At 42.0% G+C, this 27332-nt stretch overlaps 1 protein-coding gene across 7 annotated transcripts in view; it reads right to left on the reverse strand.

Moving 5' to 3' along the window:
• Positions 1 to 6899: 6899 nt before the first annotated feature.
• agtpbp1 (ATP/GTP binding carboxypeptidase 1) overlaps positions 6900 to 27332 on the reverse strand; it is a 426905-nt gene continuing 406472 nt past the window's right edge. For 2 of the 7 annotated variants that reach the window (XM_068030049.1, XM_068030054.1), the window contains one exon: positions 6901 to 8232. In XM_068030049.1, coding sequence (XP_067886150.1) covers positions 8034 to 8232 — 199 coding nt within the window. In that variant the 3' untranslated portion in view covers positions 6901 to 8033. Of the gene's footprint in view, positions 8233 to 27332 lie in introns of all 7 variants that reach the window. The other 5 variants (XM_068030051.1, XM_068030047.1, XM_068030053.1 and 2 more) reach the window with 3 other exon arrangements.

Below are 27332 nucleotides of genomic sequence, written 5' to 3' on the forward strand. Positions count from 1 at the left end.
TAAGTAGAGATGTGTAAATAATGAGAGTTATTAGTTGACCTTAACCAGACTCTGAGGCATTAGCAACAATACCCAAGCTATGCTACAACTACAACACACAACACTAAACCTTAGAATCTCCAAGGAATTATCAACAGGAAGGTGAGAGCTTGTCACCCAAATGCTCTTTGTTTTGTTTCACGAATTTTGATTTTGTCATTCCTGCCTCTTATTTCAGTTTGAACAAAGATGATGTATACTGCAACCTTCTGTGATTTCATGTTCACAAAATTTAAAAAGATCGAGGGAGATGGTTGTGGACAACAATGATATAGTGTTAAGCTTGAAGCTGTGAAGTAAAACCGTGTTTAAAAGTGCTTTGGAATGGGCTCATACAAACAAGCAAAACTGTGTAGTTCAACTGAAAAATATTCTCAAATAACACCAGGAGATATGGAATGGTGCGAGCAGAAGATGGCTGCCTGTGGTACTGTTGTACTTTGCAAGATGAGCAGATCACATGGTTCCTCCCTAAAATCTCTTAAAAGTGCCATGTAAGAGTCCCCACCCCTCTATCCCAGTGAAATGAATGGAAATAAAAATGGAATGGTTTCTATAATGGACTGCCAATCCACCAAGTCAGTTTTACACCCAGGCAGCAAGTTGAAAATCTGCCCTGTGAGTTTAGCTTGCCAAGCAGGATATCACAGTCTGGCCAGACTCTGTCTTCACCCAATGGCCACACACAAGCATTTTCCAGCAGGGTTTGTTGGATAGCAGTCAGGAACTGGAAATTACTCAAGTTTCCCCTTCTTGGACCAGGGATAATGAAACAATGAAATGCCACTTACCAGCATGTAGCTTGAAATCAGCTAAATTAACACAGATCACAGATCAAAGCTAGAACCTTCCTGTTCTCTATGGTTCACTTGTAGTACAGTTACGACTGAGCTGGAACGGGAGTTATTGCAGCATATTTACTGAGATATTTTGTTAATAATTCAAGAGTATTTCTTTGGGCGTGAATTCCTGCAATCATTCTACTGATCGTGCACTGTAACTTCAGCTGAAGAGCCACGAATATCCTGGAAAACTCCCTGTGGAAGTTCATCTCCTAATGTATTGGTAATTGGAAACCTGTCTTAGAATAGCTGTTCCACAAGTCTAAACAAGAAGACTATAGATAGCCAGTCATCTGTTTATACTGAAATTAGTAACTGTAGTTCAAGATCTTTTCCAGTATTACTCTAAAGCTGATAGAAATACATCTGGTCATCATTGACAAGAATAATCTAAGACAATCACATACTCAGTTTAGTATATCTAACAATAGACTAATAGTTATTTAGCAAAATCAGGGGCCAAATGTATCAAGTGAATGCCTCAGGGCAAAGAAAGCTACTCCAAAGATTTTCATGATCTATCGCTGCCTGATGTGGGAGACCACTTAAATGTTTCAGAACTTAGGCTGGGATGACAACAGAACAGATTACAGAAAGGTGAAAGATTGAAGCCCTATTATCTATGAAGAAATTCAATGTCACAAGATAAATGTCTCTAAATGCATTCTGCATGCTATCTGGACTGTACAGATAAAAAGGAAAGCTATGAATGTTCAAAATTTGAAATAAGAATACCAAAAGTTTAATATACAGGCAGGTCCCAACATAACTAGCACATGGCAATTACTTCTCCTTCCAATCCTGCATGGTGATCTCTAGATTACCACAAGGTTCCATCCTAGGCCGTCTCCTTTTGCTTGTTTGCATGTTGCCCCTTGACATTCTCAAACATGAAGGCAGTTTCCATATCTATGTTAACAATACCCCCAATCCTCTAGCTCCACCACTCCTCCTCCATCCTGGATACAATGACCATCTCTGCTTTTTCAGACTTCCTATCTGTCTGATGTCACATTGTGCATGAACCAGAATTTTCTCCAACAGAAGTGAGGAAAAACAAAACTATTTTATTTGTCTTCCATCAAAAACTCCGAAATCTTGCCTGCAACTCCATTCTTTCCTAATCTGCCGACTCAGGCTGAAACCAATGATGCGCAAGCTCGGCATCAATTCCCTGCCTCAATGAGGTGGAAGTCCCGCCTCAGACCAATTAAAGGCCTGGGGACCGTAAAATGTGGGCCGCATCCCCAGCCAGGCAGAGGCGGGTTCGCCACAGACTTTTCAGTTGGTAGACAGCTCCCGTCCGCCAAGGGTAAATTTCAGCCCATTGTTTGGGTTTGGATCTATCCCACCCTTACTATTTGAAATTTTTATGCATTATTTCATTACCTCAAGACTTGACTTCTCTGATGCCTTCCTTATTAACTTTAGGAGCTTCAAGCTTCTAGCTCCAACATTCTGCTGCTCTCACCCTGTTCCACAACAAATCCTGCACACCCAGCTTTTCTGTTCTCACTGACCTCCACTGGCTCCTTGTTCTCCAACACGCTGAATTCAAAATCCTGGTTCTGGTTTACAAATCACTGCATGGACCCAACAGCCCTCCCTCCACCTTCCTCAGCCTTACATTTCCACCTGCAGCTTTTGACTCTGGCCCACTATGCATCCACCTGACCATCACTCTTCCATCTCAGGCAGAACTTTTAGTCACCTTGGCCCGACTTTCTAGAACTCCCCTCCCCTTAACCTCATTGTCTGAATACTCGCCTCTAAAAGTTTCCTCAACATTTTTCTGACCACGATTGAGCTCATCTCTAACTCCTCTATTGTTGCTTCGCATTCGTGCCTTTGAACATTTTATTACATTCGCAGCTCTATAAAATTGCAAGTTGTTGTTTGGCATCTGAAAGAAAGTTGCCTTAATCTTTCAAATGCTGACCAATATTCTGTGCATTTCCAGCATTTTCTGCTTTTATTTCACAAAAAGCTTGTGTTGTGATAATTCATCAGTCTGGAAGAAAAAAGGGTTGTGTTTTCCTCTCAATGGCATATATTTTCTACCATGCTGACAACCTGACTGCCTGGCAATCAAAATCAGTTTCAGCAGACTGCAAATGAAAATCTATAATTTGTGACTTTAAGCAGAGATGCCCTCAATAAACTTACAAAGATTAGGACATTGCAAGCTTATTTCACCTAAAACTTTTTCACATATCATTGTGTGAGGTGTGAATAGAATTCCCTCTAATAATTGTGAAGCTGTGGTGTGAAAATAAATTTAAATGGGGTATCGTACGCCTGAGCTGCTTGTGAGGTTTAGGACACAAGAACTAGTTCACAGCAACAGTTGCAATCATTCTGAAGAGCTGACATCCAACTCAGTTCATTTACCTCTAATATGTTCACAGGAAATATATTCTTGGATGAACCTTCAATTTTCTCAGCCAAACCAAATCAAAAGACAATCAATCTGTCCTCAGTCCAAACAAACCCACCAGCATAAATCTGCCTGCCTTTTCCATTTTGGTTGCTAATGATCCCGTGTTCTTTCAATTTTGTGACTGTACTGCAGTGTAGATTTGAATGAGTTGATTGAAGTGATTGGCCAGTCTGGCCACTGATTAACCAATTGCAATCTCCCACAGCCCCTATTTTTGAAGCTAAACTTTCTGTGACACAGTCCAGTTCTTTTCCAAACCTCATAGCATATAGATTTCCTTGTGGTTTAAGGCAGATCTCTGATGATTGATGCTTCAATGTTGTAGAACATTTTATATTAAAGAAAAGGTAAAAAGTCTAAACATTTGACAATAGAATTTATTTTGGTCTTTTAATGACTGATATGTTAGAAACAAGTACAGAAATATTAAAGATCAGAAACTCAACTTTATGAGAGCTTGGGGAAATGAAGAAATCCTTTATTTCCTTTCATTGATCAACTTTTTAAAATAAACATTAAAGACTCAGTTCTGCAGCGATTACATGATACAGAACAAGCAGATTTCAAAGTTCATAAAATAAATTCAGAACTCATAGGCGGATGAATGTTTAGTTGTAAAGCGGCCAGTAAAACGTCTGAACTTCATGAATTCAGAATCAAAACTATAAAGTCTAAGGAAATTGAGAACAGAATAAAAAAATGGAAATTTATATGTTTACTTTGGGAAAGGAAGGATCTTACATATTCTGATGACGTGTTTTAAAAACTGGAATCAATACTCGTTGCATCAACATATTTTACTGGAATACATGGCATGATGCTGATGATACCCAAACTGGATCAGTTTACTTGTAAAAGCCCTAGAAAAACATGCCACATGATGGCATTTTGGAGGCTTAGCTTAGAGGAGATACAATCTTTAATTATCTGAGGAATAGCTAGATCCTGACAATAGTAGATTCTCGAATGAACAAACAACTGCAGCCTCAATAATGCAAACATCCAGAGGCCAGTTTTGATGGTTAACATGTGAAATATTTACCAGTCTTTCTCCTTCCTGACCACCTGCGCATTTCCAGCATTTTCTGCTTGGACTTTCAAATTGTGATTTATACATTTAAATATGTGATCCAATGAAACCTATACAGAATTAAATGTCTTCGAAGAGAAATATAGAAGTGTTACTACCATTGGCCTAGCCAGGCTATCTCCTTGGGGGAAGGTTGACATGTTTTTAAGTGGCCAAATGTGTCATTCAAAATATTTTATGTCCTATACACATGATGGAATATCATGATGCATATTGAAATACAACTCAATGCCATTAAATTACATACTCATGCTAAAATGATATATAATTCTTTTACTTTCACACAGCAATAACCTTCCTCACAATTCACCTCCTTTTCTCCAGTTCTCCAGCATAGTAGTTCAAAAGAAGCATTCATAAGGTATGCTGAACTAAAATTAAATATGAATACTTTAATGTTTACAATAAAATGGTAAAAAAAGTGATGTTTACTCTTTCTAAACACTACTGAATACTGAATAATGAGGTGATAACTGCTCATTTTAACAGATTAACATTTACAAAAATAGGAAGGTGAATCATGAATCTACTCCATAAAGTAATGTATGTTTGGACTGCACATTTAAACACAAATTATGGCTGCTCTACATTTAGCAGGTTTCTATAGAAACAATTAGGGCATAATTTGAGCTTTCAAATAACTCTATTACACGGTACATGCTAAACAAGCAAATAAAATAAAAACATAAAAGCCACCAATTTTCCTATTAATTGTAAAGCAGATCATTGGTGATTTAATTCACCCTATCAGATTGCCACCCTATTCTTAATAAGTGCAGCTAAACTCTGCACAGTACTTGTTGCTGCAGAGCATGTTTTAGAAAATTGACGCACGTCCACATTTTAAAAATACTTAGGAGGACGTGGAACAGAAGCTGTTTGCTTTGAATGAACTGCTCATTGCTGTCCATCAGGCAAAAATTGTCTCGTTTCACAGCTCTGTGAAATTAAGCAATCATGTTTGTTGAACTTAACCAGGTGATTGGGCAATATTTCATTGATGATTTATGAGGTGGGGATGGGTATTGATACCATATGTATTAAAAGGTTACTGCTGCACAAATAAAAAGTAATTCTGGACATTATCAAAGCACACTAGAATCAATAAGTAGGCAGCAGAAATTCCAGCTATTCACTTGGCTTATTTTGATGAAAGGTATAAGGTAATTTAGCTGGAGTGCCATTCCTTCAGCCAAAAAAAAATACATTAATACGATTTGTGTGCCATTAAATGTCAAGACACAGCACGACTTCTCAAAAATACCACAAATATTATTTAATAAATCATAAATTTCACTAATACTAGGTGCAATTGAAAGGCCAGCTTGTTAGTCTGTAGTTTTGTGTGTGCTTCACCTCTCCGGTGGATGTATGGCATTACTTTGAACATCAAAACAGTTTGTTCAGTGTCCTGGTAAATATTTATCCTTCAAACAACACCACTGAAAACCCAGAATAACAGTGAGGCTAATGGCACTCGCCAGTACTTATGCACAAATGGTTCAGTAACTTCAGACGAGGGGCAGCTGTAGAATTGACCTCAAATGTACAAATAGTGCTGTCCAAGTTGTATCGCTCCACCATTGGCTTCGCAAAAAGAGTGTCTCACTGTCTGGTTCACCATTGAAAGGCGTGAAGTTGGTGTACTTTTTCTCTCTTAATTCAATCTTTATTTCCCTTTCCATATATGATTTGACATTGAGTTCACCCAATCTAATTTCCACTTCTTCAGTCCTTGCACATCCTATCAGATTAGCTAAGGAGATACGCAGTTGTTTACCCTGTTCACTCAGATCTCAGATGGCAAGTTTTCCTTGTTATGTCATTATTGGAACAGACTTTCAGCAACTTGCCACGCAAAAATCATAAAAATCTGAACGTGCAAGGGGAAGTCTAAATAGCAGCAGATGCCACTTCAGTAAAATGTGGTCCATTGTTTGGTAATTGTATCTCATTGCTGTTTGTATAACCTAGTTGTGTGCAAACTGGCTGCCGTATTTCCCTACATTACAACATGATTACACTTCAACAGTACTTTATTGGCTATAAAGTGTTTTGAGATGTTGTAAAGTCATGAAAGGTGCTATATAAATACAAGTTTTTTCTTTTATTAATAAACAAATTACAGAGATAACTAATGTCAGAGATTGGTGAAACTTTATTTTTGATCAGCCAAATGTTTAAAAATCCAAAACTAGCTAGGGAAATTTACAAAAGTAGATCTTCTGTTTGCCTGATATGCAGACTGACCTCACTTGCCTAACTGCTTAGAGCTTATGTTCCTACTGACAGCAGCCAAGGATTAGGAACTCCAAGTCTTAGTTACCATACTGCTAGAATTTAAGCACACGTTTGCCATCACAAAGTGCTGGTAAACTGGTGAGCAGGCACCAGGCTGCTCTCCATTAATCACATTTTACATAGCTCCAAGCATGTTCCAAGTTCTAGCATTAACTAAGTACGGATATTAAAATTATCATAACTAATGATTAATCACTTTGCGCACTTATTGTATGCCTTATTGTTGAGGCTTACCTAAATAACTTTTAGTTAATTTGGCTTTCCCCGTGTCAATTGCCTTAAAAGAAATAAAGTTTTATGAGCAAGATTTAATATAGGAGACCGATACAACAGGCTGAGGTTCGTGGATGGACTCTGAAATCCGTATGCTCCTGAACAGCTCAACTCTGAAATCTGTATGCCCCTTAGCAGCATTTACTGGCTTCACTATTGAACAAACATCATGGTGTACAGCAGAATTTCAGAGCTTTTAATTATGTTATTGACATTTGAGCACAAAAACAGAAATAATACTGACAGGTGTATGAATATTGACTAGCACAATACAAATCCTTTAATTCATAGTCTGAAAATCAAAATTACATCATTTCATTATCCATGAGAAGCTAACATTTCACTGTACATATCAAGGTTGTATGTCAATGTGGTATGCTAATGTTGACTATATATTATTTAAATACAGTAACAGCTAGCTTTTTACCTTTTATATAATCCACAGCAAGGTGCAACTTATATTCTTTCAGCAGCAGGATGGATACAGTTCAAGACAGATCAATTCTATGTAACAATAACAATATCATTCTCAATATTTGAACATTGTAGCTGAAGCAGCATATTTCTGTCAAGCAATCCTGGAACAATGTTTGACACAACTAAAAGAAATTAGAGAAATAAATACATACATCATTTGAAGTTTAAACAGACAAGCCATCACCAACTTCTCCACAATATATTGCGCCCTCAAAGTATCACTGGTACATACCTTAAAAATATGTGCATATAGACAAACACAATCAAAAGAAATGAAGAAAAATAAAATCGTATACAAACCAATGGGCCCAAATCTTTAGCCATGCAACTGCATCCAGAGGAAATAAAAATAGCAGAGGATTATCTCCTGACTTATACAAATGCACTTGAAGTCAATATTAAATAATACACAGTTGAATTTTCCAGTGTTACCAGCAGTATATTTATTAATTTAGCCAATATGCCTGAGTGAGCTAGCTCTTACTCAGAGCAGACTATTTTAACCCTGATTTGTTTTCTTTTATTGGTTATAGGATCTCGTACTTTTTTTTTCTCCAGCCTCTTTGGTGATTTATAACTTAAAGAAAGAAGTCTCTTTTGGGATGTCGAAATCAGAGAGTTGCTCCTCCTGTGTACTTGGGTCAAAGTATTGGGCATCAAAGTCAGTTGTTTCATTTAGATCGATGTCCTGCTCATCACTGCTCTCAGCACTGTAATCAATCTCTTCAAGGCAGCGCGGCTCATCCTCATCAAGGACTTGAGTGGTAGGACTGCAGGTAAAACAAATATTTAAAAGTTCAATAAAAATTGGCAGAAACCCACACCCTCCCACAAAAAAAATCATATTTGCAGGATTTTATTATATACAGTTGATTTACTTTAGTATTGAAATGCAAAACGTTTTTTTTTATTTGTTTGTGGGATGTGAGTATTGCTTGCTAGGCTAGCAATTATTGCCCATCCCTAATTGCTCTCAAGAAGGTGGTGGTGAGCTGCCTTCTTGAACTGCTGCAGTCCACATGGGGTAGGTACACCCACAGTGCTGTTAGGAAGGGAGTTCCAGGATTTTGATCCAGTGACAGTGAAGGAACAGCGATATAGTTCCAAGTCAGGATGGTGTGTAGCTTGGAGGAGAACTTGCAGGTGGCGGTGTCCCAAACATCTGCTGCCCTTGTCCGTCTAGGTGGTAGAGGTCACAGGTTTGGAAGGTGCTGTCGAAGGAACCTTGGTGAGTTGCTGTAGTGCATCTTGTAGATGGTACACACTGCTGCCACTATGGTGGAGGGGGCAGTGAATGTTTGTAAATGGGGTGCCAATCAAGCGGGCTGCTTTGTCCTGGACGGTGTCGAACTTCTTGAGTGTTGTTGGAGTTGCACCCATCCAGGCAAGTGGAGAGTATTCCATCACACTCCTGACTTGTGCCTTGTAGACGGTGGACAGGCTTTGGGGAGTCAGGAGGTGAGTTACTCGCTGCAGGATTCCTAGCCTCTGACCTGCTCTTGTAGCCACGGTATTTATATGGCTACTCCAGTTCAGTTGCTGGTCAATGGCCGCCCCGAAGATGTTGATAGTGGGGGATTCAGCGATGGTAATGCCGTTGAATGTCAAGGGGAGATGGTTAGATTCTCTCTTGTTGGAGATGGTCATTGCCTGGCTTTTGTGTGGCACGAATGTTACTTGCCACTTATCAGCCCAAGCCTGGGTATTGTCCAGGTCTTGCTGCATTTCTACACGGACTGCTTCAGTATCTGAGGAATCATGAACTGTGCTGAACATTGTGCAATCATCAGCGAACATCCCCACTTCTGACCTTATGATGGAAGTTAATATAAAGCATCAGACCATCTAGGAAAATCTTTAACAAACAACACAGACTCTGATATCAACACATATAAAAAGTGCAAACTACATAGTAAAATACGAAAGACGCTTGGCCGGATTTTTGAAGGGCTTGGGAGGCGAGCATGGAGGTGGAAGGGCCTGAAATTTCCCCCTGCTGGCCGGCATGCCGATTGGCCGGCATTTGCCTGCTTCCTGGCCTTTTTGAAACAGGCTGGATTGTGGGAGGGTGGTGGTGGGGGGGGGGGGGGGGGGGGGTTTGCTGTTGGGTGACGGCTAACTGCCTGCACGTAGCAAGTAGCTACTTAAGGCCACTCTGCCGACGCTGGATGGAATTTTCCACTCTTCACTTGCCTGGATGGGTGCAGCTCCAACAACATACAAGAAGCTCGACACCATCCAGGACAAAGCAGCCCACTTGACTGGCACCCCATCAATCACTTTCAAAATTCACTCCTTCCATCACCGACGCACAGTGGCAGCAGTGTGTACCATCTACAAGATGCACTGCAGCAACTCACCAAGGCTCCTTCGACAGCACCTTCCAAACCCGTGACCTCTACCACCTAGACGGACAAGGGCAGCAGATGTTTGGGAACATCACAACCTGCAAGTTCTCCTCCAAGCCACACACCATCCTTACTTGGAACTATATCGCTGTTCCTTCACTGTCGCTGGATCAAAATCAGCCCCCCAACTGAGGCTGAGGCTGAAGCCCAACAAAGGGATGGAGGAGATTTCCTTGCAGCAGACTGGGGGATGCCTACGCTCCATTGCAAATTAACTCTCTTCACCCCTTTCTCCACTTCCGCAGCCACGATTGGCAGAGGGTCATAGCTGTGGCCGCTGGCCGTCCTGTAGAGGAGTCCCCCCTCCACGATGACGGCCTGGCAGCTCTGGCCTCTATGTAATTTTAAGTTTTTAAAAAGTCTTCAGAGGGCACCCTCTCTTTCACTGACCGACATCAGCAGCTCCCATCTTTCACAGTGGGGCTGCTGGTCAGTTAGTGCTGGAGGCCCTCTATTGGCCCTCCCCCTTAGGAGCCCACCCACCATACTTAATTGCACAGGATTACCGGGGGCGGCTACTTAATTGGTCATCTCCTCAAAAATCGTTTCCAGGGCCTCGCCACCGGCAGTTCCGGGTGTGCGACCCAGAATTGGCCTCGGGATCCTGGAATAAAAATCCAGCCCACGATTTCAACCGACTGCTGAAATATTCACAATTATCTCCTTATTCTTCTATAGGCGATGCTTAATATAGGAGTTGGGTGAACACAGGAATCCAGAGAGTCATATTAACCTTCATTTCTATCCATTTGTTTACCACACCAAATATTTTAAGACATTTATTTGGACTTTTTAGATTCCAAGATATTGAATGTGTTTCTATAATTATGCATAGTGAAACAAATAACCCAGCCTGTTTCGATTTTCATGTTAGAGCAAAAACCTTTTAACACAAAAAATAACTTTTTGATCAATAGGAAATTGAAATGAATGCTTCTGATAATACAACACCCCAAAACGATCAGAAAAGTGTAGCCATGTAGAAAATAGACCATTATACAATGATCCAAAATGGTGATCTTCATAGGTTTTTTTTTTAAAAGCAGAATCCTGAGCTTTGGTCACAGCATCTCTCTATTGGAACTGGAAAATAAAATTCATCACTCTAAAAAGTAAAATGCCATACAAATGACAGGATTATTTGTGAAGTATAATGGGAGATAAGTATAGTTAGTACACAATTGATTCCTTTTTTTAAAAAAAAAAAGTGCAATGTTCACACGACAATTCACAGCAATTCAAGAGATAAATGATTTATAGTGGAATAGGATTTCAGCTGTATAACTGATTTCAACAACAATGCTAAAAAAAAATCCATACATCAAAAGAAAAAAAAAACGCTCAACTCTAAAAGACACGTAAGGCAGGGCAGTGATGGTGACCAAAGCCTGCATTTTCTGAGCATGTGAAGGTGGTGAGGAGTTTTGCCTGGTACTCAGCACATATTGCAAAATGATGCGCACACTGGCTATGCAACTTTCCATCCATTGATTTTATTAGCATTATTTTTATGTTGAAAATAGATATGATTGCAATGGCACTACTGCAAGTTTATTAAGGAACAATCCGCTGCAGGTTGGTTGGAAACTCTGGAGCTGGAGTCTAAGACAATGGAGATTCTAAAAACTATGACTGACAATAACTACAATCCATATTATGGATTGTGGGTCATCACTGCTGCCATTGTAGAGTGACTTTCACATTAAAAAAGTAAATCTTGCTTAGCAGCATTTATTGAATTGTATTTTAGAAAATATACATTCATCTGCTGAGTTATTCAAAAAGACAGGAAGTGTGAGTCCCTTGAAAACTCTAAACATGCAGCATTTATCTTGACCTAGACTGGAATTTTCCACCCCCCAAAAGAGCAGGCTAGTGGCAGGCGGGGGCGTAAAATGGAGTGGGAGGCTGGGGGGGGTGGGGGGGGGGGCCCCTTCCTGACCCACTCCCGCTGCCAAGTTACGCAAGGTGGCCGCAGTGAGAAACAACCCGCCCGCCCCAGGCCAATCAAGGCCCTTAAGTGGCCAATTAACTGTCACTAAGAGCCACCGGCAACCACCACAGGTATTTTACGTTTAGCAGGCGGGTGGCTGAGGCCTCAGAAGGCCTGCCTGATGAAACTAGGCGGCTTTCTTGAAGGCTTGGTGGGGGGGGACCCTTCTAATCGGGCACCCTGTGCCCCATAGAGAGCTGCTTCTGAAGCTCCAACTGGCCCCCCTAATCGATCCCTCTTGGCTCACCGGGGCCCGACAGATTGTCCTTGGCGAGGTCCTAAAAACTTAGCTTTTTTCTGGTTGATTGGCCAGCAGCTCCATTAGACAGGATGTCCACCTCAATGAGATGGAAGTCCCACCCAAGACCAATTAAGGGCCTGGGGAGCATAAAATCTGGTCTGGATCCCCATGCTTGGCAGTGGCGGGCTCGCCACTGACTTTTCAGGCTGTGGACGGGGCCTCCCGCCCACCATAAAATTCTGGCCCTATACACAGGTGGCAGTAGACCCTCTGATGCAGAAGCACAAGGTAAACAAGATAGTGCTACTGCAATTTATGGGGGTGCCATGAACCACCTGAAGAGTTGTATAGTCCAGCTGTGTGGGTCATCATATACAAAGGCTTGCAACTGCAGGAGCTGTCCCAAATATAAACAAGTGGGATTCTACAGCATTGGGAGACAAATCCATTACATAAATACTTCAACTTGAAATGAATCTGTAATAAACACACCATAACATAGCTCATGCCATAGGGGTTAACATATTGGCAAGGATAGAAGATTGGATAGCTAACAGGAAACAGAGTAGGCATAAATGGGTCGTTTACTGATTGGCAAGATGTAACAAGTGGTGTGTCACAGGGATCTGTGCTGGGGCATCAACTTTCTATACTTTATATAAATGACTTTGATGAAGGGACCAAAGGTATGGTTGCAAAATTTGCTGATGAAAAAAGATTGGTAGGAAAGTAACTTGTGAATAGGGCATAAGGGGACTACAAAGGGATATAGATAGGTTAAGTGAGTAGGCAAAGACCTGGCAAATGGAGCATAATGTGGGAAAGTGGGAAATTGTCCACTTTGGCAGGAAGAATTTAAAAAGCATATTACCTAAATGGTGAGATTGCAGAGCTCTGAGATGCAGAGGGATCTGGGTGTCCTAGTGCATGAATTGTAAAAGGCTAGTATGCAGGTACAGCACTTAATTAGGAAAGCTAATAGAATATTATCGCTTATCGTGAGGGGAATTGAATACAAAAGTAGGGAGGTTATGCTTCAGCTATACAGGGCATTGGCGAGACCACATCTGGAGTACTGTGTACAGTACCGGTCTCCTTATTTAAGGAAGGATGTAAATCCGTTGGAGACAGTACAGTGAAGGTTTACTAGACTAATATCTGTAATGGGCGGGCTGTCTTATGAGGAAAGATTGGACAGGCTAGGCTGGTATCCGCTGAAATTTAGAAGAGTAAGAGGCGACTTGATTGAAACATATAAGATCCTGAGAGGTCTTGACAGGGTGGATGTGGAAAGGATGTTTCCCCTTGTGGGAGAATCTAGAACTAGGGGTCATTATTTAAAATAAGGGGTCACCCATTTAAGACAGAGCCGAAGAGAAATGCTTTCTCTCAGAGGGTCGTGAATCTTTGGAATTCTCTTCCTCAAAAAGCGGTGGAAGCAGAGTCTTTGAATATTTTTAAGTTAGAGGTCGATAGGTTCTTGATAAGCAATGGGGTGGAAGGTTATTGGGGGTAGGTGGAAATGTGGAGTAATCAGTTCAGTCATGAACTTATTGAATGGCGGAGCAGGCGAGAAGGGTCGAATGGCCTACTCCTGCTCCTAATTCGTATGTTTGTATGTATACTGGGATAGTGCAGTTGAGTGTACCATGCAGAAACACAGAGCAATGGGATACACAACTGGCAATTCCAATCACGTTGCTGGGAAAGTGTGCAGGTGGGGGGGTGGGCGGGTTGGGGAGTGGGGGAAATGGCAAAGGTGGTGAAGGTGTTGAACAGATGTGAGATGATTCATTACAAGCAAGGGAGGAAAACCAGGAGAGTCATCACTCTACACATCAGAACACAGCAGCTTTGTCAAAAATCTGAAACCAAGTTGTTTTCATGGTGAGCCATAAGAGGAGTACATTAGACAGACAGACTAGAGGACAGACAGAAGAATTAGGAGGAAGATTAAAACCTGCTCAGCTTTTTGATTGGAGGTTCATTAATTCAGAATAAAGGTCAAAAGTGCATTATCTGCTTCTTACATTTCTACTGGGATACAAAATGCAGCCACTTTTGTTATATAAAAAGATAAATATCACACAGTAAGCTCTTTAGAAATTTTCAGTTTTCATAATTTAGTCAAAGAATAAAATTAGGGCAAAGGCAGATCTCTTTGTGGTTCACTCAGGCTCCTGCACAGTCGCTGAAATTCAGATGTAAATTTGTTTAAATGACGTCTGACTTTCTCAACTTATTGTTAGATAGCGTAATGCTCTGTACAACTACACATCTCCAAACATAACCTTGGCACTAATGTCAAGGATATTCACAACAAAGACAACAGTTTCAAATTTTAGCTCCCAGTATTACATACTGACAAAACTCAATTTTCTTTTATGCGTCTCCAAGGCACCAAGGTAATTCAGGAGCATGTAATGACTCAGAGGCATTCTAATTGGTTCCTCCAGTAAAGTGCTAAAACACTTCTTCAAAAGGACCTAAAGTGATTATCAGCCATTAGCGAAAACGTAGAGGTTTGAAAAACAAGACTCCTGTCAAGTCACCCAGAGCTCCATGGGACAAATGCAAAAAAAGCAAGAAAGCATCCCACCCCTAGTTTCAGAAGTCTCTCCAGGGAGCAGCTAAAGATATTGCTTGGCAGCACTAAGTGCTTTTTAATATTTCATTAGGCAAGTACAGTAGTTCAAAATTCAGCACAAGTCTGCATTAAGGTCCATAACTTCTCAGATTTTCATTGTAATCAAATGAAACCATTAATTTGTTAGATTCCTAGGACTGAAATATGGAGAGCTGCATCTCTCTCATGAAAAGCAGAGCAATTTAAAAAAAAGTGTTCTGGATCCTACCCCAGTAAGAGAAAATGAGAATCAGAGATGCAATGCTCTCTTTGGATAATTTACCTCTTACATCTTTTCGCCATATTAATTGCTGTGCAAAATTGTGAAAGAGAATGATTTCAGTTTAGCTGTACAGAACACAAGTGGATTCCTCGTTGCTGAAGTCCTGAACTTTGACCCGCTCACTACGTGGGCACAGGTGCAAGTCCCAGAGATACATGCATAAAGTGGGAGTCAGGTTTCAGTTCCATTGAATGGAGGCCTAAGATTGATGAAAAAAGCAGCACAAAAATGTTGAAGATGAAACTGAGGCGGTGTGAATTGTCCAACCACAAAGGCTTCCCACTCGGTCCATAACCTTTCCAGATTCATTACTCCTTCAAGGTTGCCGATCGAACTTAAATTTAATTTTCACTCTTCAGTGACCATGCATTTTAAATTAACAATTTTTAAACCATATATTCTGCATAATTTTATCATGTTTCATATTAAATTTCAAATCTTCAAGATTTCTGCATATACCATGTTAATGTTTGCATTAAAAAGAACATTTAAAGGTGTAAATTAAATTTGTCAACCTCCTGTTACAGAAGCTTACAATTGAAGTAATAATAGACCTTTACAACATACGTCTACCTTTTCTTTTACAAAATATATTTTAAATATTTATTTTGACACAAAATAACCATGATACAGCTGTTTGCTTAATAGCCTTGTGACTAAGCAACACTTTCCTTATTGCTCATTATTAGATTTACATGTTCTAAAAACCCACCACAAAACCAAAGGAATACCAGAAGAAATACATGGGTTAAATCAAATATTTTCACTGAATATACTTAAGCAGCATTTCAAACAAACCTGCTTTGTATTTTTTTCTGAACTTGCACAATTGCATTATTGTTGAGGATCTAAGTGACTACTACAGAATTCTAGTACTCAGGCCACTCCATAAAGAAATAAGTTTTAAAAAAGTATATAAATGACCAAAAAGGAAACTGATACTTCTGCTCGACTGATATATAGGTTCTCCTGCTTCTCAGACAGAAGGAAAAACTACAATTAATACAAACAAAGTAAGTCTCTTTTCTCCCATTATCCAGTACAAGTGGCTAGGAAAGAAAAAAGGAAATAGAAATATAGAAAATAGGAGCAGGAGTAGACTATTCGGCCCGTCGAGCCTGCTCCACCATTCATTATGATCATGGCTGATCATCCAACTCAATAACCTGTTCCGGCTTTCCCCCCATATCCTTTGATCCCTTTAGACCCAAGAGCTATATCTAACTCCTTCTTGAAAACATACAATGTTTTGGCCTCAACTGCTTTCTTTGGTAGCGAATTCCACAGGCTCACCACTCTCTGGGTGAAGAAATATCTCCTCATCTCTGTCCTGAAAGGTTTACCCTGTATCCTTAGACTATGACCCCTTGTTCTGGACTCCTCCACCATCGGGAACATCCTTCCTGCATCTACCCTGTCAAGTCCTGCTAGAATTTTATAGGTTTCCATGAAATCCCCCCTCACTCTTCTGAACTCCAGCGAATATAATCCTAACTGACTCAATCTCTCCTCATATATCAGTCCTGCCATCCCAGGAATCAGTCTGGTAAATCTTCGCTGCACTCCCTCTATAGCAAGAACATCCCTCCTCAGATAAGGAGACCAAAACTGCACACAATATTACATGTGTGGCCTCACCAAGGCCCTGTATAATTGCAGCAAGACATCCCTGTTCCTTTACTCGAATTCTCTCGCTATGAACACCAAAATACCATTTGCCTTTTTTACCGCCTGTTGCACCTGCATGCTTACCTTCAGAAACTGGTGTACGAGAACACCCAAATCCCATTGCTTATTCCCCTCTCAGTTTATAGCCGTTCAGATAATAATCTGCCTTCCTGTTTTTGCTACCAAAGTGGAGAACCTCACATTTATGCACATTATACTGCATCTGCCATGCATTTGCCCACTCATTCAACTTGTCCAAATCACCCTGAAGCCTCTCTGCATCCTCCTCACAACTTACCCTCCCACCCAGTTTTGTGTCATCTGCAAATTTGGAGATATTACATTTAGTTCCCTCATCTAAATCATTAATATATATTGTGAATAGCTGGGGTCCTAGCACCGATCCCTGCAGTACCCCACTAGTCACTGTCTGCCATTTGGAAAAAGACCCGTTTATTCCTCCTCTTTGTTTCCTGTCTGCCAACCAGTTGTCTATCCATCGCAATACACTACCCCCAATCCCATGCCCTTTAATTTTACACATTAACCTCTTATGTGGGACTTTGTCGAAAGCCTTCTGAAAGTGCAAGTAAACCACATCCACTGGCTCCCCCTCATCAACTCTACTAGTTACATCCTCAAAGAATTCTAGTAGATTTGTCAAGCATGATTTCCCATTCGTAAATCCATGCTGACTCAGTCCGATTCTACCACTGTTCTCCAAGTGCTCTGCTATAAAATCTTTGATAATGGACTCCAGAATATTCCCCATTACCAATGTCAGGCTGACTGGTCTATAATTCCCTGTTTTCTCTCTACCTCCCTTTTTAAATAGTAGGGTTACATTAGCTACCATCCAATCTGTAGGAACTGTTCCAGAGTCTATAGAATCTTGGAAGATGACCACCAATGCATCCACTATTTCTAGGGCCACTTCCTTAAGTACTCTGGGATGCAGATTATCAGGCCCTGGGGATTTATCAGCTTTCAGTCCCATCAATTTCCCCAACACCATTTCTCTACTAAGACTGATTTCCTTCAGTTCCTCCCTCTCACTAAACCCTGTGTTCCCCAATATTTCTAGTATGCTATTTGTGTCCTCCTTTGTGAAGACAGAACCGAAGTATGCATTTAGTTGGTCAGCCATTTCTTTGTTCCCCATAATAAATTACCCTGTCTCTGACTGTAAGGGACCTACATTTGTCTACACCAATTTTTTTCTCTTCACATACCTATAGAAATTTTTACAGTCAGTTTTACAGCAAGCTTACTCTCATACTCTATTTTCCCCTTCTTAATCAACACCTTTGTCCTCCTTTGCTGAATTCTAAACTGCTCCCAATCCTCAGGTCTGTTGCTTTTTCTGGTGAATTTGTATGCCTCTTCCTTGGATCTAATGCTATCTCTAATTTCCCTTGTAAGCCATGGTTTGGCTACCTTTCCCGTTTTACTTTTGCGCCAGACAGAAATAAACAATTTTTGCAGTCCATCCATGCACTCTTTGAATGTTTGCCATTGCCTATCCACTGTCATCCCTCTAAGTAATGCTTCCCAATCCATCATAGCAAACTCGCGCCTCGTACCTTCGTAGTTTCCTTTATTAAGATTCAGGACCCTAGTCTCAGAATCAACGACATCACTCTCCATCTTGATGAAGAATTCTATCATATTATGGTCGCTCACCCCCAAGGGGTCTCGCACAACGAGATTGTCAATTATTCCTCTCTCATTACACAATAATACCCAGTCTAGGATGGCCTTAATTGATTTTTACATATTTGCAGAATAAAGCTGCCATGCTTTTAAGTCTTTTTTTAAGCAGAAAGTCTTCAATGAAATTTATCAAAGTTCCAACCTTTTATTTAAGGTTATAGGCAGCTCAAGATTGAAACACAGGAACTGAGCGGAGTGAAAATGCAATTCTCCAGCTGTTCATTATCAACTTGGACAAGATTTCTTTCATTAACATTCATGACTTCATACACAATTCATTTGCAAAGTTCTCATCTTTAGGCATATTATTGTGATAATATGACTGTACAGGAGGAAAGTTTCTTGAATAATCTTGTCAAGGCAGCAGACATATATTTTATAAGTGGCATGATTGGAGTATTTAGGAGATCTAATTACATACATCCTCAAGGTGGAACCATCACATCTTAACTGGTATCTACAGCAGAGTGAAGCGACATTTAAAGATCATTAAGTCTAGGGACAGTATTCTCTCTTCCAATAGCCATACTTAACATATAATGGAATTATGTTTAGTGCTGTTCAAATATTTTCAGCACTTAAAGTGTTTTAAGAGAATTCTCAGAGCTCTTTCAGCTATGAGAAAGGTAAGAAAATATTTATCATAGTGCAGAAGTGGAAATTATGTACATTTGTGGCAGATGTACTGGTTTTAATTTACATTCGTTCCAGATTATTGTTTAAAATACTATTTCAGAGATTATTTACAAAGAATTATATTTGAAATTGGAACAAAATGAAACAAGAGGAAAACTGACGGCATCGGTGTATAAGTATAAATATACAGCGTGAAATTGGGTGGTGGCACAGAACAGGCCATAGCAACTCGGCAGCAACCCATTTTACACCCCGAGAAGTTAATGGAAGAAAATAATGGCTAAGTGTAAAATGGGCTGCTGCTCCCACCCAAGACCAATTTCATTCTATACATTTCTACTTTTAGAGCTGGTGGGCAGGGTTTCCATTTGTTGCACTTGAGCATGGAGGAAAATCAGAAAATGACTCCACCTGTAATAGAGCTCTTGTGACTTGTCGTCCATTTAAATTAATGAATGAAAAATCAGGTGGGCTCCTTAATGGATGTGTAATTCACCCCTCTAATATTTTGCTCTGTGCGCTGTGGCCAAGCAATCCTTTACACCCAATGCAAAAAGAGATAAATCTGCACACACTGTTGAAACTTCTGAAGTGTGTACAATTATTTGTTGTGAATTAAACTGCTACTACACTTCAATAGTATCTAATTGGCTGTAAAGCACTTTGGGACAGGCTGAGGTCAAGAAAGAAACTACATAAATACAAGTTCTTATCTTCTTTAACACAGTTTTTAAAAATAACAATAATTTTTTTTTCTTTGGCCTCCTTATCTCGAGAGACAATGGGTAAGTGCCTAGAGGTGGTCAGTGGTTTGTGAAGCAGCGCCTGGAGTGGCTATAAAGGCCAATTCTAGAGTGACAGGCTCTTCCACAGGTGCTGCAGAAAAATTTGTTTGTCGGGGCTGTTACACAGTTGGCTCTCCCCTTGCGCTTCTGTCTTTTTTCCTGCCAACTGCTAAGTCTCTTCGACTCGCCACACTTTAGCCCCGCCTTTATGGCTGCCCGCCAGCTCTGACGAACGCTGGCAACTGACTCCCACGACTTGTGATCAATGTTACAGGACTTCATGTCACGTTTGCAGACGTCTTTAAAGCGGAGACATGGACGGCCGGTGGGTCTGATACCAGTGGCGAGCTCGCTGTACAATGTGTCTTTGGGGATCCTGCCATCTTCCATGCGGCTCACATGGCCAAGCCATCTCAAGTGCCGCTGACTCAGTAGTGTGTATAAGCTGGGGATGTTGGCCACCTCGAGGACCTCTGTGTTGGAGATACGGTCCTGCCACCTGATGCCAAGTAGGCAGTGAAGATGGAATGAATTGAGACGTCGCTCTTGGCTGACATACGTTGTCCAAGCCTCGCTGCCATAGAGCAAGGTACTGAGGACACAGGCTTGAAACACTCGGACTTTCGTGTTCCGTGTCAGTGTGCCATTTTCCCACACTCTCTTGGCCAGTCTGGACATAGCAGTGGAAGCCTTTCCCATGCGCTTGTTGATTTCTGCATCTAGAGACAGGTTACTGGTGATAGTTGAGCCTAGGTAGGTGAACTCTTGAACCACTTCTAGAGCGTGGTCGCCAATATTGATGGATGGAGCATTTCTGACGTCCTGTCCCATGATGTTAGTTTTCTTGAGGCTGATGGTTAGGCCAAATTCGTTGCAGGCAGCCGCAAACCTGTTGATGAGACTCTGCAGCCACTCTTCAGTGTGAGATGTTAAAGCAGCATCGTCAGCAAAGAGGAGTTCCCTGATGAGGACTTTCCGTACTTTGGACTTCGCTCTTAGACGGGCAAGGTTGAACAACCTGCCCCCTGATCTTGTGTGGAGGAAGATTCCTTCTGAAGACCTGAACGCATGTGAGAGCAGCAGGGAGAAGAAAATCCCAAAAAGTGTGGGTGCGAGAACACAGCCCTGTTTCACGCCACTCAGGATAGGAAAGGGGTCTGATGAGGTGCCGCTGTGTTGAATTGTGCCTTTCATATTGTCATGGAATGAGGTGATGATACTTCGTAGCTTTGGTGGACATCCAATCTTTTCTAGTAGTCTGAAGAGACCAAGTCTGCTGACGAGGTCAAAGGCTTTGGTGAGATCAATGAAAGCAATGTAGAGGGGCATCTGTTGTTCGCGGTATTTCTCCTGTATCTGACGAAGGGAGAACAGCATGTCAATGGTCGAACTCTCTGCACGAAAGCCACACTGTGCCTCAGGGTAGACGCGCTCGGCCAGCTTCTGGAGTTTGTTTAAAGCGACTCGAGCAAAGACTTTCCCCACTATGCTGAGCAGGGAGATTCCACGGTAGTTGTTGCAGTCACCGCGGTCACCTTTGTTTTTATAGAGGGTAATGATATTGGCATCACGCATGTCCTGAGGTACTGCTCCCTCGTCCCAGCACAGGCAAAGCAGATCATGTAGTGCTGAGAGTATAGCAGGCTTGGCACTCTTGATTATTTCAGGGGTAATGCTGTCCTTCCCAGGGGCTTTTCCGCTGGCTAGAGAATCAATGGCATCACTGAGTTCCGATTTTGTTGGCTGTACGTCCAGCTCATCCATGACTGGTAGAGGCCGGGCTGCATTGAGGGCAGTCTCAGTGACAACATTCTCCCTGGAGTACAATTCTAGGTAGTGCTCAACCCAGCGGTCCATTTGCTTGCGTTGGTCAGTGATTATGTCCCCTGATTTAGATTTGAGGGGAGGGCAGTCTTCTTGATGGTTTGCCCAAAAGCTCTCTTAATGCCATCATACATTCCTCTGATGTTTCCGGTGTCTGAGGCCAGCTGAATATGACTGCATCGGTGTTGCCAGTAGTCATTTGCACAGCGCCTGGCTGTTCTTTGTGCAGTGCTTCTGGCTGCTTAAGTGCTATGGATGTTAACTCGCTGGGGGCTTTCTTGTAGTTCAACAGTGCAATGCGCTTAGCGGCTATGACAGGTTCCAGCTCTTCAAAATGAGATTGAAACCAGTCTGCATTTCTCTTCGCACGTTTGCCGTAGGTGGTTAAAGCTGACTCATAGATGGCGTCTCTGATGTGGGCCCACTTGGTCTGAGCATCCCCTGTGGGAGTGTTTTGAAGGGCTGTTACAAGTGAATTTAGAAGTTTTTGTAACAGCTGTGGATGAGAAATTCTGCTCGTGTTCATGCGCGGATGGCCCTTCTGCTTGGAATGATGCAACTTCTTTGGTCTGAGTCTAACCTTGCTGCACACCAGGGAGTGGTCAGTGTCGCAGTCCGCACTGTGGAAGCTGCGTGTGATAGAACATTGTTTAAGGAGGCTCGCCTTGTGACGATGAGGTCTAGCTGGTGCCAACGACGCGATCTTGGGTGCCTCCATGGAACCTGGTGACAGGGTTTAGTGTGAAAGAACGAGTTGGTGATGCAAAGGTTATGATAGGTACACAAGTCTCTGCCCATTCTCATTCATCCTTCCAACGCCATAACGCCCAAGGCAGGAGGGCCATGAGTCATGGTCGGCCCCAACCCTGGCATTAAAGTCCCCCAGCAGGAACAGGTGTTCGGTGTTGGGGATGCTACTAATGATATTATGGAGTTCCTCATAGAACTGGTCTTTAGCTTCAGGTGGGGAGCAGAGTGTTGGAGCATAGATGCTGAATAGGTGTACTGGACCAGAGGAGGTGAGCAGTCGGATGGACAGTATGGGTTCCGAGCCATTTGAGGGAGGCTCTATCATGCTGAGCAAGGAGTTTCTGATGGCGAAGCCCACTCCATGCTCATGTCTTGGTTCTTCAGGATCCCTACCCTGCTGCAATGTCTACATTGAGTCTACTGAGCTTGTCATTAATGATGGCGGTCCTCCGAGAATCGTTGATTTGTGTAAGGTCTTCCGACAGGCCAGGACACACAGTTCTGACGTTCCAGCTTGCAAAGCGAAGGGCTGGTACCTTCTTTCCTTTTTTCATGTTGTTTGGTGCGGTGTTGCAGTCCACTTTTCGGGCAATGACCCTGAGCTCCATGCATCCATTGAAGCAGGTGGACTGTGGCGGGACAGAACCTTATTGACCGGGGGCTGCCCGGTTTGAGGCGGGCGGTAGCTGTCCAGTGAGGTGCGATGACCTCTCCCACCAACAAAGGCAACCCGTGGCGCCCAATCTCTACGCCAACTGAGCTGGACTTATAACCCGTAACTGCTGCCTTCCGTGTTGTTTCAGTCGCTGTGAGGCGACTATGGAGTGACCTCTCCATGGCACATGCCTGGGCGAATGTATGGAGGTTGAGAGTCGCCCAAGCGGCAAAACCCCCCTCTTGGTCTTCCTGGTGGGGTCCAAAGGAGTGCAGAGCATGATGTTTGGCACCGGTATGGCTGCAGGAACTGCCGGAAACATGCCAAAGGTGACACATGACCGCCTACAGGGTTCCGCTCCGGATTTTCTGTTAGGGTTTACTCCCTTAGCCTTGGTCTCTCCCGAGACGCCCACAAGGCAGTGGGGTTTAATAGAAGGTTTAAAAATAATTATATAGCATCACAAAGCCATTAAATGCAAATTTGCCCTGATGGTTCAGTCACTGAATGCGATGTCCTGTAGCTTGGACAAGAAGGTTCCAAGTTCGATCCCTGGCCTGTATAGGGTTAGGTGATCTCTGCCTGAGTGGTGCGGGAAGCTACAATAGACCTAAGTGCCTCTGTGTGAGGGAGCAGGATAAAATTAGCTAGGGTTCCCATTTCTAATTGCTATCCTTCAAGGATAGAATTGGAATCAGTGGTGATCTCCGGAATGATCTAATATCCTTTGCAACTCACTGCCACAGCTCATACAAGAAGAATGACCATTTAGGCAAGCTGTTAGGAACATAGGAGCAGGAGTAGGCCATTCAGCCCATCAAGTCTGCTCCACAATTCAATTAGATCATGGCTGATCATCTACCTCAACACCACTTTCCCACACTATCCCCATATCCCTTGATGTCATTAGTATCCAGATAACTATCGATTTCTATCTTGAACATGCTCAATGATTGAGCCTCCACAGTCCTCTGGGGCAGAGAATTCCGAACATTCACCACCCTCCTCATCTCAATCTTAAATAGCCTGCCCCTTATTCTGAGACTGTGCCCCCTTGTTCTAGATTCACCATCCAGGGGAAACATCCTATCTATATCTACCCTGTCTCACCCTGTAAGAATTTTGTCAGTTTCAATGAGATCACCTCTCATTCTTCGCAACTCTAGAGAATACAGGCCCAGTTTCTTCAATCACTTCTCATAAGACAATCCTGCTATCCCAGGGATTAGTCTAGTGAACCTCTGTTGCACTCCCTCTATGTCATGTTTATCCTTCCTTAGATGAGATCTCCAAAACTGTACACAATACTCCAGGTGCAGTCTCACCAAGGCTCTATACAATTGCAGGAACCATACTTCACATTGGGTTACTTCTATTAAAACAGCAAGAAAAAATAAATATATTTTTTTTAATTTCTCACTATGGAACAACAACAAATACAAATTGATGCTATGATTATAATGGGTGGCACAGTGGTGCAGTGGTTAGCACCGCAGCCTCACAGCTCTAGCGACCCGGTTCAATTCTGGGTACTGCCTGTGTGGAGTTTGCAAGTTCTCCCTGTGTCTGCGTGGGTTTCCTCCGGGTTCTCCGGTTTCCTCCCACATGCCAAAAGACTTGCAGGTTGATAGGTAAATTGGCCATTAGCAATTGCCCCTAGTATAGGTCGGTGGTAGGGAAATATAGGGACAGGTGGGGATGTGGTAGGAATATGGGATTAGTGTAGGATTAGTATAATATGGGTGGTTGATGGTCGGCACAGACTCGGTGGGCCGAAGGGCCTGTTTCAGTGCTGTATCTCTAAACTAAACTAAAGACTATTTTGAATGATTCTGCACCAGAGCTTCGAAGGAGTAGATTTTCAGCTTTATGCATAGGCATAAGACTGGCATTGTGGCTGCCTGGTCTCGAGAGCCCCTGATTTTTATTGAAACCAAATGAAAAGAAAAATGGGTGATTTCTGTAACAGGCGGCCGATCCGCAACACCCAGACAGCCATGTGGAAATTCCACCTCCAAGAGCCTTCTATTTGGGGATGGAGTATAAAATTTTCAAATAAATTTGTTCCTCTGACACACCAAACTTGCATAATTAAATAAATCTCTGCAATTAATTTGGGAGAGCAGCTTTTTATCTTCATTGTCGATCTGTTTATGGCATGGCTTATTATACAAATACCTTTTTTTACAAATACCACTGCAACAATACCCTAGTGCATTTCAGCTGAACCTTTTGATTAAAAATTTTAAATGCAACACTTTTGGTCTCAATAATTTTGGAAAGCCTTGCAAATTTTGCTTTCAAATAGCAAATCCTGGCACTTTGCAATAAAAAAAATTTGCCAATTGTAGAGAAGCGCAAGCTAGAATTATAGCCTGTAAGCTGATGAGCTTCACCTTGTTAAGAGTGATAGCTCGAGGAACTTGAGACTGAGACTTCTCATAGAGGCATAGGCCTCTAATGCAAAACTTAGTTACAGGCACGCTAAACACAAAAAATGCTATTGAATATGTCGTATCATAATTTTCTTCAAATATGTTTTATGCCTTCATTATGGATGAAGAACCCCAGATGTTGGGCAAAAGAATGTCCTAAAAAAAATTTGTGATTTGATTGGTCACTTTTTTATTGGTAGCTACCGCTGACTGTTCATTTTTTGATTTTTGACGTCTATCGAAGGAAAATTATTGGAGACAAAAAAAACTCAATTTTGAGGTGCAATGAAAGTGACAAGAATTTGTTTTTATTTGAAACACCAAGAGCATAAACTCAAACTTTTTCTGAGGTAACTTTAGAAGCAAAAATAATGTATACTACATACCAGCTGATCTACTGAACTCCCATAAGTACAGCCAGTAAGTACAATAAGAGTGGGACAGAATTCAATTCAAGTAAGAGTGGGGCTATGTTTAAAGATAGAATTGTTTCTGTTGGTGAGGCAGTAGAGATCTAGGATATTTTTGGCCAGTTGAATTCCAATGGGACAGGCCTGGGAGTGCAGAGTATTTATTATATTAAATAATATTATACATCGTTGTATATAAAGTGAGTGGGGGGGGGGGGGCGTCATTACAGTTGGTGCTGGAAGAAGACTAAGGAATGAGTTGGTCCTAGGGGGAGTCAGTGAATGAAAAGTTAAGATTTTAAATCGGTTGTAAAGTACATTGAAAATAGCTGATTTATGCTTTGAAAAGGCGGCTGCTGCACCATTCGCGATTCCTCAGATACTGAAGCAATATGTGTAGAAATGCAGCAAGACCTGAACAATATCCAGGCTTGGGCTGATAAGTGGCAAGTAACATTCGTGCCAAACAAGTGTCAGGTAAGGACCATCTCCAACAAGAGAGAATCTAACCATCTCTCCTTGACATTCAATGGCATTATGTTCGCTGAATCCCCCACTATCAACATCCTGGGGGTCACTATTGACCAGAAACTGACCTGGACCAACCACATAAATGCTGTGGCTACAAAAGCAGGTCAGAGGCTAGGAATCCTGCGGTGAGTAACTCACCTCCTGACTCCCTGAAGCCTGTCCACCATCTACAAGGCACAAGTCAGGGGGGTGATGGAATACTCTCCACTTGCCTGGATGGGTGCTGCTCCAACAACACTCAAGAAGCTCGATACCATCCTGGACAAAGCAGCCTGCTTGTTTGGCACCCCATCCACAAACATTTACTCCTTCCACCACCGACACACAGTATCATCCACAAGATGCACTGCAGCAATTCACCAAAGCTCCTTAGATTGCATCTTCCAAACCCACGACCTCTACCACCCTGAAGGAGAAGGGCAGCAGATGCGTGGGAACATCACCACCTGCAAGTTTCTCTCTAAGCCACAAACCATCCTGACTTGGAACTATATCGGCATTCCTTCACTGTCACTGGGTCAAAATCCTGGAACTCCCTTCCTAGCAGCACTGTGGGTGTATCTACCCTACATGGACTGCAGCGGTTCAAGAAGGCAGCTCACCACCACCTTCTCAAGGGCAATTAGGGATGGGCAATAAAATGCAGGCCTGGCCAGCGATACCTGCATCCCAGGAAACGAATAAAAAAAATATATGGTTGTGCTGGAAATATTGGGCATAACTGAAAAATTATGACACAGGAAGTAACAAATTGTAAGCAAAACTTGAAATATATTGGCCCGGAGTTTGCAGTCAGCGGTGAAGCAAGGGCACTGCCCGCTGACCTCGAAGAAAGCCTTGCTGAGAGATCTAGTGATCTCTCTGTTGACAATTTCACTGTAGCGCTGTCCAGCGACACTGCAATTGATTGCA

The sequence above is a fragment of the Heterodontus francisci genome, chromosome 4 (genome assembly GCF_036365525.1).
Source record: "Heterodontus francisci isolate sHetFra1 chromosome 4, sHetFra1.hap1, whole genome shotgun sequence".
NCBI lineage: Eukaryota > Metazoa > Chordata > Chondrichthyes > Heterodontiformes > Heterodontidae > Heterodontus > Heterodontus francisci.